General features: G+C 44.2%; 1 protein-coding gene across 1 annotated transcript in view; it reads left to right on the top strand.

Moving 5' to 3' along the window:
* LOC126188386 (nephrin-like) overlaps positions 1 to 13,316 on the top strand; it is a 1,033,277-nt gene that overhangs the window by 723,044 nt on the left and 296,917 nt on the right. The window contains exon 6 of the mRNA XM_049929986.1: positions 4,577 to 4,728. Within this exon, the coding sequence (XP_049785943.1) occupies positions 4,577 to 4,728 (152 nt within the window). The remainder of the gene's footprint in view (positions 1 to 4,576; positions 4,729 to 13,316) is intronic.

Genomic DNA, 13,316 nt, shown 5'->3' with positions numbered 1-13,316 from the left:
AAGACAAGGGAAGGACTATTTGCCAACCACGTGCACACTGGAGAAGTTCCTCTTCATTCTTATATTTGTCCTGATTTACTATTACATGGGTGTAAGTGCGTGAATGTCGCGATTGAAAGATTCCTCTGATCTTTCCATAATTAATAATTAATGATAAATCGTGCTGGGATCTCCAAGTCGCAGTTGTAAATGTGACTTTGTAATTCTGTCGAAAGAGTTATGAATAACAGCAACCATCGTTCATTTACTAGTTGTTTACTTAGTTGTTTACTTATTATTTTGTACAGCTTTTCTTGAATAAACGTGATATTTTTACCAGACCACATGCTTACATATTCCCTCTCAAACTTCCGTTTTACGTCCTACTGCTATCCGTTGCGCAATAGACAAACATGGTTAAGTTATTTAATATTTATTCAACTATCTTAATTGAGCAGATCAGTCACCGACAGATACCCTTCATTTTTAAAGAAAAGATGGCAGTCGAGGTGACACAAACAAACTCCATATGAATCCACTCACGCCGTTAGTTTAGCGACGGATGCGGTGTCAGTGGAGGAGTTATGTCTACTACCTAAGTGGTCGCCAGTGAAAGTTAGTGCCGTTACCTCGTATTAATGGTTACATGGGGCTAGTGTATGTGTCATCCATGAACATCTACTGACGGTGTATGGTGAAGAGGTCATGTCTCATCAAATGATTGGTCGCTGGTGTTGCACATTTAGAGAAAGAAGGAAGAGAGCGTAGCATCAATATCGAACTGGGCGTCCCTCCGCATCCACGAATGGGAACAACATTCTTAGAGTGTAGGACATGGTGTTAGCCGATTGGTGCATAGTGGTGTCCGGTGTCCACACTGTGAATCAGCTGTGCTGAGGTTCATCACAAGTTCCATAATGTGCTCAATTACAAAAAATTGTTTGCAAATTAGGTGCCGAAATATCTGAGCCCAGATCGGAAAAGTGCACGAATGGGAAACGTTCTCTATCATTTGCTGCAGTACGCGTGAGAGGTAAGTGAATTCCTGTTCAGAATCATCACAGGCGATGAGATATGGGTGGACCACGTTCCCGAAAATGTCAATGACATGGAGCATCCCAGTTCACATGAGAGGAGAAAATTCGAAGTGTCACCCTCCGCAGGAAAGATGATGGCCACTGTGTTTTCGGACGTGAAAGGTGTGATTCTCCTTGATTGTCTCCGTCAAGGGACATAAATATGGAACGCTACTGTGACTCCCTCACCAAACTGGGGTTGCCATTCGACGAAAGACACCAGGGCTGTTGGGTGAAGATGTTAGTACTCATCGGCGACAACACAAAACCACATACACCAAAGCTCACACAGGATCAGATTCGTCGCTTCGAATAGAAGAGACTGGATCACACGGCCTACAGCCACGATTTTTCCTCTTTGGACTTTCATCGGTTCCCTGCGTTGAAAGCTATACTCTCGGGACTTTCAAGCCAATGCAGAGGGGGAGAAGGCTGTGCAACAACTCCTTGCATCACAGGGCACCGAGTTTTACCAGAGTGGTTGTTACAAACATTGCACGCTATGACAAATGCTTCAATGTCGTTGGTGACTAAGACGGAAAACAATGGTAGATGTTTAGTATAGTTCATGGTGCCTTGGTGTATTTGTTTTGGCAATAAAGTTTCCATGTCATAAACAGTGACGAAACTTACTTTCGTAGCATCATTCGTACCAAAACTCCTACGTGGGAACCAGGTGCAAATATTGGTCCCCTGTTATATACATACACTAAGTGATCAAAAGTATCCGGACACCTGCCTGAAAATGACAAACAGTGACGAAACTTACTTTCGTAGCATCATTCGTACCAAAACTCCTACGTGGGAACCAGGTGCAAATATTGGTCCCCTGTTATATACATACACTAAGTGATCAAAAGTATCCGGACACCTGCCTGAAAATGACAAACAGTGACGAAACTTACTTTCGTAGCATCATTCGTACCAAAACTCCTTGTTCTTTCAAAAAGACGGTTTGAAAGGCCTTCACCTTGGAGACCAAGAACGCATCCTTGAAATCTACCCTACCCATTGATAAATAATGTTTCGGCCCACCCTCTTCTTGTCCACCTGGCATCCTACATATCTAAGACCAACAACGATCAGTTGTTGCATTTGTGAAAAGCATTCCTCGTGAAGTCTTACGTGGGAACCAGGTGCAAATATTGGTCACCTGTTATATACATACACTATGTGATCAAAAGTATCCGGACACCTGCCTGAAAATAACAAGTTCGTAGCGTCCTCCATCGGTAATGCTGGAATTCAACTTGATGTTGACCCACCCTTAGCCTTGATGACAGCTTCCACTCTCGCAAGCATATGTTCAATCAGGTGCTAGTAGGTTTCTGGGGAATGGCAGCCCATTCATCACGGAGTTAAGCACTGGGGGTAGGTTGCGACATCGGTTTGTGAGGCCTGGCAAGAAGTCGGCGTTCCAAAATATCCCAAACGTGTTCTACAGGATTCACGCTAGGATAGTTCATTACAGGGATGTTATGGTCTTGTAATGCCCCCGCCACAAACCGTTCACTACGAACAGGTGCTCGATCGTGTTGAAAGGTGCAATCGCCACGTTCAACAGTAGGAAGCAAGAAGGTGCTTAAAACATCAGTGCAGGCTTATGTTGTGATACAACATAACACCACCGCATCCGAATTTTACTGTTGGCACTACACACGTTGGCAGATGACGTTCACCGGGCATTCACCATACCCACACCCTGCCATCGGATCGCCACATTGTGTACCGTGCTTCGCCACTCCAGACAACGCTTTTCCACATCTTAATCGTCCAATCTTTACGCTCCTTACACCAAGCGAGGCGTCGTTCGTCATTTATCCGTGTGATGCGTGGCTTATGAACAGTCGCTCGACCACGAAATCCAAGTTTTCTCACTTCCCGCCTAACTGTCATAGTACTTGCAGTGGATCTAGATGCAGTTTAGAATTCCTGTGTAATGGTCTGGATACATGTCTGCGTATTACACATTACGATCCTCTTCAACTGCCAGCGGTCGCTGTCAGTCAACAGACGAAGTTCTCCTGTATGCTTTTTTCCTGTACGTGTCCCTTCACGTTTCCACTTCACTATCGCGTCGGAAAAAGTGGACCTGGTTATGTTTAGGAGTGTGGAAATCTCGCGTACAGACGTATGACACAACTGACACCCAATATCCTGACCACGTTCGAAGCCCGTGAGTTCCGAGGTGTGCTCCATTCTGCTCTTCACGGTGTCTAATGACTACTGAGGTCTCTGAGATTGGCTACTTGGCCGTAGGTGGTAGCACAACGCATCTAATATGAACATCTCATGTTTTGGGGTGTCCGGACACTTTTGATCACATAGTGTATACGGATGGGTGCTTTTTGTCGTTCAGCCTACATTGCCTGAAGATGTCTCTACTGATGAGCCTATACTGGAAGCCTAAATAAAATGTTGTAACAATAACGGCCGTTGGAATTACATTTTCACAATTCATCGAACAGCCGCTCTGCTACACTTCGTAACTGCAAGATGGAGCTACGTTTGCTTACCAACACATTCCCTCAGTCACAGACATCCTTTTCGTCAGTATGACATAAAAAGCGAGTGAAAGGGCTATGTCGATGTGGGTATTCTTCAAAATGCATTGACATTTGTAACAACAAAAAACTCCTATTATAAAGAATATTAATCAGATCACAATTTAGAACAACATATTGTTTTAATTAATGGTATGGATTTAACCTCACAAGTTTCTCAGTAAATAAAAAACTGAACTACATATGTACCATAGGAACACACTGCGCTTAAAACGCATGAATTTCCCATTAACCATGCTTCAAAAATACTTCTCTGACATGATCTGCACTAAACATTTAAGAAAAAACTAATTTTTACATAGGAAATTAACGATCACCTTTTTTTTTTTGTATGTCCATCCTTTTGACAGGAGGTATTAGGGACGACGTTTGCCGGCCGCGGTGGTCTAGCGGTTCTGGCGCTGCAGTCCGGAACCGCGGGACTACTACGGTCGCAAGTTCGAACCCTACCTCGGGCATGGGTGTGTGTGATGTCCTTAGGTTAGTTAGGTTTAAGTAGTTCTAAGTTCTAGGGGACTTATGACCTAAGATGTTGAGTCCCATAGTGCTCAGAGCCATTTGAACCATTTGGACGACGTTTGCTAATGTAAGAAAATATTACGCCTGCATCCATCCTTATAATTTTATTTATTTTATTGGGACCAGTTTCGGCGCTTCAATGCGCCATCTTCAGGATGTAGTTGATGCGGAAGGGGCTGACAAGATCCCCATATATATCGCATGAGTAGTCATCATAACTGGATACGCAGATTATCTGAAAACTTAGTTGTTAGCAGTCTAACCATCATATGCCAAGGTTGGTAGTTGATGGCCAGAGTGCTGACAATTAAGTTTTTAGATAATCTGTAGCATTCATGCCACCGACATTGTTCATTTCTCCAGCTTTGTCTGTCAGGTATCCAACTTAGCCACAGCTCCGGGCCAGTAGAGTGACGTGACCGTTGTTGGTGTTTACAGTTCGGCCCCTGGACGTGCGGCTGCTGGGGGTGGGCCAGCCGCTGTCTGCCGGCCGCCGCTACGACCTGCTGTGCCAGTCCTCCGGGTCGCGGCCGCCCGCCAAAATCACCTGGTGGCTCGACGGTGCCCGGCTCGACGGCTCAAAAGAGACGGTAAGCTGAGTTTGCTCACATCTGATGCCCAACTCTAGTGAAATGTTGTCTCCGCGTTTCGTAGAACGAGCTCCACTAATTCAGTAAGTAAACAATGCATTCGTCCATCTCCGGCCGTCACCCAAGCACTTATTCGGCTTGTTGTCGGTCGATAGGGTCGTTGTATCACACCTTGAGGGATATCGTGCCCAATTTCATGCGACTGGAGCGTTAGATAGCCAAAATCACGAAATTATTGGCCAGCACAGACCATAACGCTCCAAATGTTTCCAATAGGGGAGACATCCGGCGACCTTGCTGGACAAAGTAGGCTTTGGAAAGCACGAAGACTAGCAGTAGAAACTCTGGCAGTTTGTGAGTGGGCGGGTAATGTAAACGGATCCTGCTATGCAAAGAAATGCCACCCCACATCTGGTTGTCGAACCGTATGACAGGCGACAGTCAGGCTGCTCCCACCGCTTTACAGTAGGATTCACCACTGGAGATAGGTATACACCAGTCAATAAGATCCCAGGCTGAAGACGTGTCCACAGATGGCCCTGACATCGGTTGGGTACCAACTTGGCGGTCGCTTGCCGTACGGTCTGGCAACCATTTCTTTATATAGCAGCACCCTTTGCCTTGTCACGCTCGGCACCATTATAGCACAGCGGTACGTCAAATATTCCACGCCCCGTTTTGTTGCCCTTCACGGCAAGTCTTCTGGGCTTACAGTACATGACCCCTCCCCACCCCCACAACACCCACCCCCACCCCCACCACACAGAGTGCGAGTTTCTGCGTCTGGTTCTGGTGCTTGCCGCATTCTACCATAGCCAGAAGGATCCCCTGATGACTCCCTTGTAGAGAATGATGGCAGCATTAGGGGCTGGGGCCTTCAGTCAACTCGAGACTTTGACGATGTAACGCGACAACTACACAGAATTTGGTCTCCATCAGGAGGACGTTCAACAACTCTTATCAATCAGTTTCAAGCCAAATTACTGCTAGCATAATGGTCAGAGGTGGACCAACGCGTTATTCACTTCCTAATTGGTGAAGTTATTTCTCTTGAATAAATCATCCAATTTTTCTGGAATCATTTGTTTGTCTGTACATGTAATTCACATCTACCGATTTCCGTCTCATTCGGAGAATTCCTTCGTGCTTCGTCGCTACCTTTAATATAGACTTTTTGTGCGCAGTACACAGTACAGCTCAGTGGTGGTACAGTCGACAAGTAAGAGGTTTTAGTGTCGGATCTCAGTTGCGCTCTCCGCCACCCCTTTTCTATTACCTTATGGGAGGTCATGTGTAATTTTACGTCCCTCTACACCAAGTCAAACATTGTCTGAGGTCTTAAACAAGCAGCGGGCCCAAATGTTTGTCGAATTTGCGCGATGATCACTCAAATTAGAGCTACTTCATCGGTCTCCAAAATCAGTTAGTCTCTGATTAAATGGTAGTCATCGTGACTATTTTTGGCGAAACCGACGCAGTGTAATGACTGGAGAGCTTGTCAACTTTCTTCTCAAAAGCCTTTACACTCAAATAATGTACAGTCGAGTCACAGTTTTTTCATCACAGTTTCCGTTTCTTACCGAAGGAACTTCATTAACATATCAACACACCCTTAATGCTTGTACTCTTCACTGTTCCAATCGCAAATGGAGCGAGGGAATAGCGACTGCCTGTACGTCTCTGTGCGAGCTCTATTTCTCTTATCTTCACTGCTGTTACGCGAAATGTAAATTAGCGTCAGTAGAAAGGTTTCGCAGTCAGCCGCAAATGCCGGTTCTCTAAATCTCATCAGTAGTATTCCACGGAAAGAAGGTTATTCCTGCGGGAATTTCCAGTTGACTTCAGGAAACATCTCCTCGATACATACATATAGTGATCGAATTTGATGGCAACAAATCTAGCAGCAGGCCTGGTGTTCCATACGCGGTCACCTTTGTGGGTGGGTTACATTTCCTAAAATTCTCCCAATAAAGCGAAATCAATCCTTCGGCTTCTCTACTACCGACCAAATGTCATAGTTCCATTTCATATCGCTGTCCAACGCTGCACATGGATATTTAGTCGACGTCATTGTGTCAAAAAGCACACCGTCAAAACTGTATGTGATTATTAAATTATTGTCTTTCATACTCGCCTGCATTAAGTTACTATTTTCTGTATTTGCAGCAAGATGCCGTTCATCGCATCACATAGAAATTATGTCTAAATCATCCTGTATCCTCCTGCTGTTAGGCAGCGATCACACTTTCCCGTACTCTAAAGGGTCATCAGTACACAGTCAGAATATCTGCTCACCCAGTCCGTCAGATCGTTTGTGTATACATAAAACAAGAAAGGTCCTATCATACTTTACTGGGACATTCCTGACGATAGTGTCGTGTTAGAGGAACACTCACCGTCCAGGACAAAATGATTGCGCTGTGAAGTACCTTACACGCATTACAAGTTTCGAAGCTCTTTGAAATTTGTAGTGGTACCTTTTAAAAATGTGTATTTCAATATAATATTGAAAGAAACGCAAGGAAGTTACCTCATTTCAATGTGATATTCAACATAAGTCAGTTTAGCGTCTTGTAGGGTGTCTGTATACAAGTCCAGTCTAGAGAGCAACTAATTACGATTTTTGCTACGCTATTTCACATCTTTCATTCAACTAGATACGATTTCTGCTGTGCTGTTTCATATCTTTCATTGAGTCTCTTCACTCTTACTTAAAAACTTCAGAACTGACGATTGCATGAAATTTCAATTGTTTGTGACTGTGTGCGTGTGATGGAGTGAGAGAGACAGGAAGAGAGTGAGAGAGAGAGAGAGAGAGAGAGAGAGAGAGAGAGAGAGAGAGAGAGAGGAGGGTAGAGTGATGGAGAGTTAGTGTGATCTTGATTTTTAGGGAACCAGAGTGTTTTGATTGTTTTAAATCGTCCATACACTTTTATGGGTTTGTTGGCGTGCGCCCAGTAACACATATTATCATCGACAGAAAGCAGCAATGTTAATCAGTACGTGTTGCTAGCTTGTCGACATCGCAGTGAATATCCTTCTCGAAAAATCTCAAGCTCTCATAATGGTGCTGTACTTGGAAGTGTAAAATATTGTATAAAATCGATATTCAGGAGACACTGGATGGACTCGTTATTACGTTTTTTTTTCAATGAATTTCACTTCTGCAATGTGCCAGACTGCCATGAACTGTGCATCCATGATCGCGTCTGCTGAGGATAAGACGAATGGTCTTGATCAACAGGGCGACAGCGGGACATTGCTGTCATGGTTTGTATAACATACATGTAAGGACAGAGCGCAATGGAACATTAAATTCTTAGCAGCAGTCATCCCCTCAGGGAGCAGAAGCACCATCATTGTAGGAACAGCGTAGTTTACTGACTGGATGGTGGGTCTAGAAGATCACCAAAAAATGGGCACCAATGAATCCGAACTTGATTGATAAAACGGTGGACTTCACCTCTATTAGCTATCTGTTACTGCAGTTTAAATAATTTTTAAACAGTCTAACTTTCAAATAGCAGAAAATCTTACATCTTTTGTTCGTATTAGTACCTTTGATAACGACAGCGTGTCCTAAGCAATTTGGCAATAGATAATCGTTATTACTAGTATGTTGTGTTAACACACTGCCCATAATGCGCAATGCCAATTGGGTGATGGGCGGGGGGAGTATACTTTCTGCCGCTCGCAAAAATAATTCTGTAATTGTTTTTGACTTTTACTAAAACATACTTTTTACCGAAGTAGTGATCTGAAAGTAGGGTCCAGAACCCGAAAATATCTTTTGGCATACTCTTAGCAATATCAAATCACTTTCAACAACGTGTACTGCCGACGCCAAGGGGGGGGGGGGGTTAACTTCAATAAGAATTCATTATAAGCAATGAATATTTCCCTTTTTTTTTTGAGAACATATTACAAAACCTATTCAAAAGGTGGACACGAAGTTCCTACTTAATGACAATAGTTGGATTTTCACGACACGTTTGGAATACTTTGTGACAGATCAGTCACTATAACATCTAACTCTCACAAACACACGTCTGAAACCACAATTCAACCTTTCAGGTACGTGACTCCGTTACCGGCGACAAATCTTCCAGTACTTTGTAATAATCGGCGTATTACACTGTATAGTTTGCGTCTTTGAACCGCGTTATCGATTCGTCTTTCCCTTGTTAACTAATTGCATTGCGTAAATTTTCTCCTATTATTGTATTCTAACACTGAAAGAATTGTGCACAAATTGTTAGAACATTGTTGAAAATGTGACACTAGTCTAGGTCAATGGTTGTTGATTGGTTGATTTAGGGGAGGGGACCAGACAGTGACGTCATCGGTCCCATAGGATGAGGGAAGGATGAGGAACGGAGGGACCATCCAGGCATTTTGCCCGAAATATTTAGAAAAATCACGGAAAACCTAAATTAGGAAGGCAGGACGCGAGCTTGAACCGTCTTCCTCCGGAATACGGGTTCAGTGTGATAACCACTGCGCCACCTCGCTCAGTACTCAGTGGTCGTCAAACGTTTCTGCTCAAGAGCTGATACAGACGTGGTGAAGCCGCACCTCGTGCCGCAAATGTACTGATCGTATTATTAATTGGCAACCTACATAAACTAGTATGTTTTGAGTCCCCAGTAGACTATCCATTGCAAGAGCGTGATAAGTTTGCCACCAGCCCGCTAATAGGCCCTCTAATCCCTAAAAATTGGCATCATTCGAAACAATTCGTATCACATTTTCTCAGTTTTAGAATGCTGCCAGCCTCAGCGACTCCATAGCTCTGACGCTGTATTACCAGACGAAGTTAAGTTGTGTTGACCGTACCGGCCGGAGTGGCCGAGCGGTTCTAGGCGCTACAGTCTGGAACTGCGCGACCGCTACGATCGCAGGTTCGAATCCTGCCTCGGGCATGGATGTGTGTGATGTCCTTAGGTTAGCCGGCTGTCGTGGCCGAGCGGTTCTAGGCGCTTCAGTCTGGAACCGCGCGACCGCTAAGGTCGCAGGTTCGAATCCTGCCTCGGACATGGATGTCTGTGATGTCTTTAGGTTAGTTAGGTTTAAGTAGTTCTACGTTTTAGGGGACTGATAACCTCATCAGTTAAGTCCCATAGTGCTCAGAGCCATTTGAACCATTTGAGTTAATAAAGAGTATCACTGAATGCTGTATCAAACCAGTCGTTGGTGTCAAGACCAGAATACCACTATCACGACTATCACTACCATCACCATCACCACCACCACAACCACCACCACCAACAACAACAACATAATATATGAGACTCATGTGATCTGCCAGTAAAACTAATGTATGCTTTCAGTCTGTCAATCAGTGTAACTGTTATATACATTCAACTACACTGTGAAGAAGGCCGGCCGGAGTGGCCGAGCGGTTCTAGGCACTACAGTCTGGAACCGCGCGACCGCTACGGTCGCACGTTCGAATCCTGCCTCGGGCATGGATGTGTGTGATGTCCTTAGGTTTAAGTAGTTCTAAGTTCTAGGGGACTGATGACCTCATCAGTTAAGTCCCATAGTGCTCAGAGCCATTTTTTTGTGTTGACTGTGTGAATGGATGTTTGACTGATTGATAGCAATAACAGTGTTTACATTTTAATGCATTATGCAGTATGAGAAACCATTAAAGAAGTTTATTACAGCAGCCGTCATTTAATCAAGGTAGTTGGCGCAGGAGTTAGTACACTGGCCTCGCGTTCCGGAAGACAACGGTGTCCGCAGCTCGTGGTACAGGGCGTGCCGGCACTGTAGCTCAGCGTGTTCGGTCAGAGGTCTGGCTCTCATCTGTAACAATAAACCTAGGTAAAGGAATCATCAATGAACTTTAACAGGTGTCAAGTGACGTGTGACGTCCGCCCAGACCAAATGCAACGAATAAGAAGAAAAAAAAAAGATGGCTAGCGTAGCTGTTCTGTGGCCCGGTTTCGATTCCCGGGCGGGTCGGATGTCGGTTATTTTCTCAGCCCGGAGTCTGAGTGTTTGTGTTGTCCTAATGATTTAATCATCATTCAGAAAAGTGGCGAGGCTTGACTGTGTACAGATTGGAATTTTGTACGGGCACTGATACTCACGCAGTTGAGCACCCAACAAACCAAACATCATCATTATCGTCATCATCAGGATAACATTTCAAATACGAGTCCACCCGTATAGATTTAAGTTCTCCGCGATTTCCTTCCCCATCGTTGAAACATTCGAAGCTTGTGCGTCGCCTCTAATGACCTTCATGTCTTCGCGACGTTAATCTTCCTTCCTTCCTCAACGTAATTCCATATTCCTTGCTACAAAAATGTACTGCATTTGAAGATGACCGTCTCTGCAATGTGCATTTACGAATCTGTGTCACTTGCATTAAAAATTTAGACCATAGCAGGTGATCAATACGCGTCACGCATGCCCTTGAATTGTCAGTACGGAAGAGAAGGAACAAAACATTCCCCGTCTCACATTTTATAATCCTGTGGTAGTCAACTTCATTCATACCGCCCACTGACGGGTGTCCCATCATTCATGGTGGGCCATTGGGGATAAAGATAATTTCATTACGTTTTCATACTATGTTGACGCAATATTTGGTAAGTAATTTTTATTATTATTGTATGCTTTAACGTTCTGCAATTCTGCTTTATGAATTTTATAACTTACAGTTGCTTCCCTGCTTTATCGAATTTTCTCTTTTTCAGAGTACTGAAGGACCGATTAGTTTTACTTCGCTGTCATATTCAGGTCTTCAAAATCTTTTTATTATAAAATGCGTTCATTACACGCTACTTCCCAACTTTATAGATTACCGTAGCTGTGGAACCGGTGGGCGGTTAGAAAATTTTACTACTAACAGAGATAAAAAATGGGCAGTAGGTAAAAAATTTTTACTATCTCCGATTGTTTGAACTCTAGTGGCCGCGCTACTTACATCTCTGCCTATGAGGTAAGCGGCCAACTATACTTAGCTCACTTCCGATTTCACCAACGTCAATTAAAATTAAGCACGTTTTAGAACACTACTATCTGTCTAGGTATTTTGCTTGTTATTGAGTCGTAAAACTACACTCGTAAGAAGCTCTTAACGTTAGTTGAATGACGTTTCTGAATGCAGATGTTGGTTGTTACATGCATAATATTACAAAACGAAGATGAGAACCGTTAGCCACACGTAAACACTGATGAACTAAAACGTTATGAACAACTACTTAAAAGTTTATTTGTCCGTTTTTGTAATGAAATACATCACCGATTCTATGTATTAGGGATCCTACAGTATACTGGTAGGTTTGTGGAGGTATTTGGCATTAAATGTCTGCGCACAGGTCATGTAATTCGCGTAAATAACGAGCCATTGATTTGCATTCGCAGTGATGGCACCCGATTGCGACCAATCTGAATTCCATAGGATTTACGTCAAACGAATTTGATCGCCGAGTCATCACTGTAAGTACACTATTATGCTCTCCAAACCATTGTAGCACTCTTCTGGCTCCGAGACAAGGACAATTACACTGCTGAAAGACGACATCGCAGTCTTGGAAGACGTCAAGCATGAAGAGATCCACGTGGTTCGCAGGTGTCACCGTGTCTTCGATTACTATCACAGGTCCCATGCAGGCATAGGAGACTGTTTCTCTCAGGATAATACTGCTCCTACCAGCGTGCGTGGTTGGCGTACTGCATGTTTAGAGCCGCCGTTCACCTCTACGACAGCGTTTGGGGAGACGACCTTCCACCTAATGTTGCAAAAATGTGATCCACCCGGAGAGCTGACACGTTTCCATTGATCGACGACCGAATCCCGATGGTTACGCAACCACTGCAGCCGTCACAGGCGAAATCGCTAAGGTTAATACACTACTGGCCATTAAAATTGCTACACAAAAAAAATATGCAAAAATGATAAACGGGTATTCATTGGACAAATATACTATACTAGAACTGACATGTGATTACATTTTCACCCAATTTGGGTGCATAGATCCTGAGAAATCAGTACCCAGAACAACCAACTTTGGCCGTAATAACGGCCTTGATACGCCTGAGCATTGAGTCAAACAGAGCTTGGATGGCGTGCACAGGTACAGCTGCCCATGCAGCTTCAACACGATACCACAGTTCATCAAGAGTAGTGACTGGCGTGTAGAGACGAGCCAGTTGCTCGGCCACCATTGACCAGACGCTTTCAATTGGTGAGAGATCTAGAGAACGTGCTGGCCAGGGCAGCAGTAGAGCATTTTCTGTATCCAGAAAGGCCCGTACAACCTGCAACATGCGGTCGTGCATTATCCTGCTGAAATGTAGGGTTTCGCATGGATCGAATGAAGGGTAGAGCCACGGGATCGTAACACATCTTAAATGTAACGTCCACTGTTCAAAGTGCCATCAATGCGAACCAGAGGTGACCGAGACGTGTAACCAAGGGCACCCCATACCATCATGCCGGGTGATACGCCACTATGGCGATGACGAATATACGCTTCCAATGTGCATTCACCGCGATGTCGCCAAACACGTATGCGACCATCATGATGCTGTAAACAGAACCTGGATTCCTCCGAAAAAATTACATTTTG

Source organism: Schistocerca cancellata, chromosome 5 (assembly GCF_023864275.1).
Source record: "Schistocerca cancellata isolate TAMUIC-IGC-003103 chromosome 5, iqSchCanc2.1, whole genome shotgun sequence".
NCBI classification, from domain to species: domain Eukaryota; kingdom Metazoa; phylum Arthropoda; class Insecta; order Orthoptera; family Acrididae; genus Schistocerca; species Schistocerca cancellata.
The sequence above is the reverse complement of the archived record's forward strand: the minus strand, read 5'-3'. Positions and strand labels throughout refer to the sequence as shown.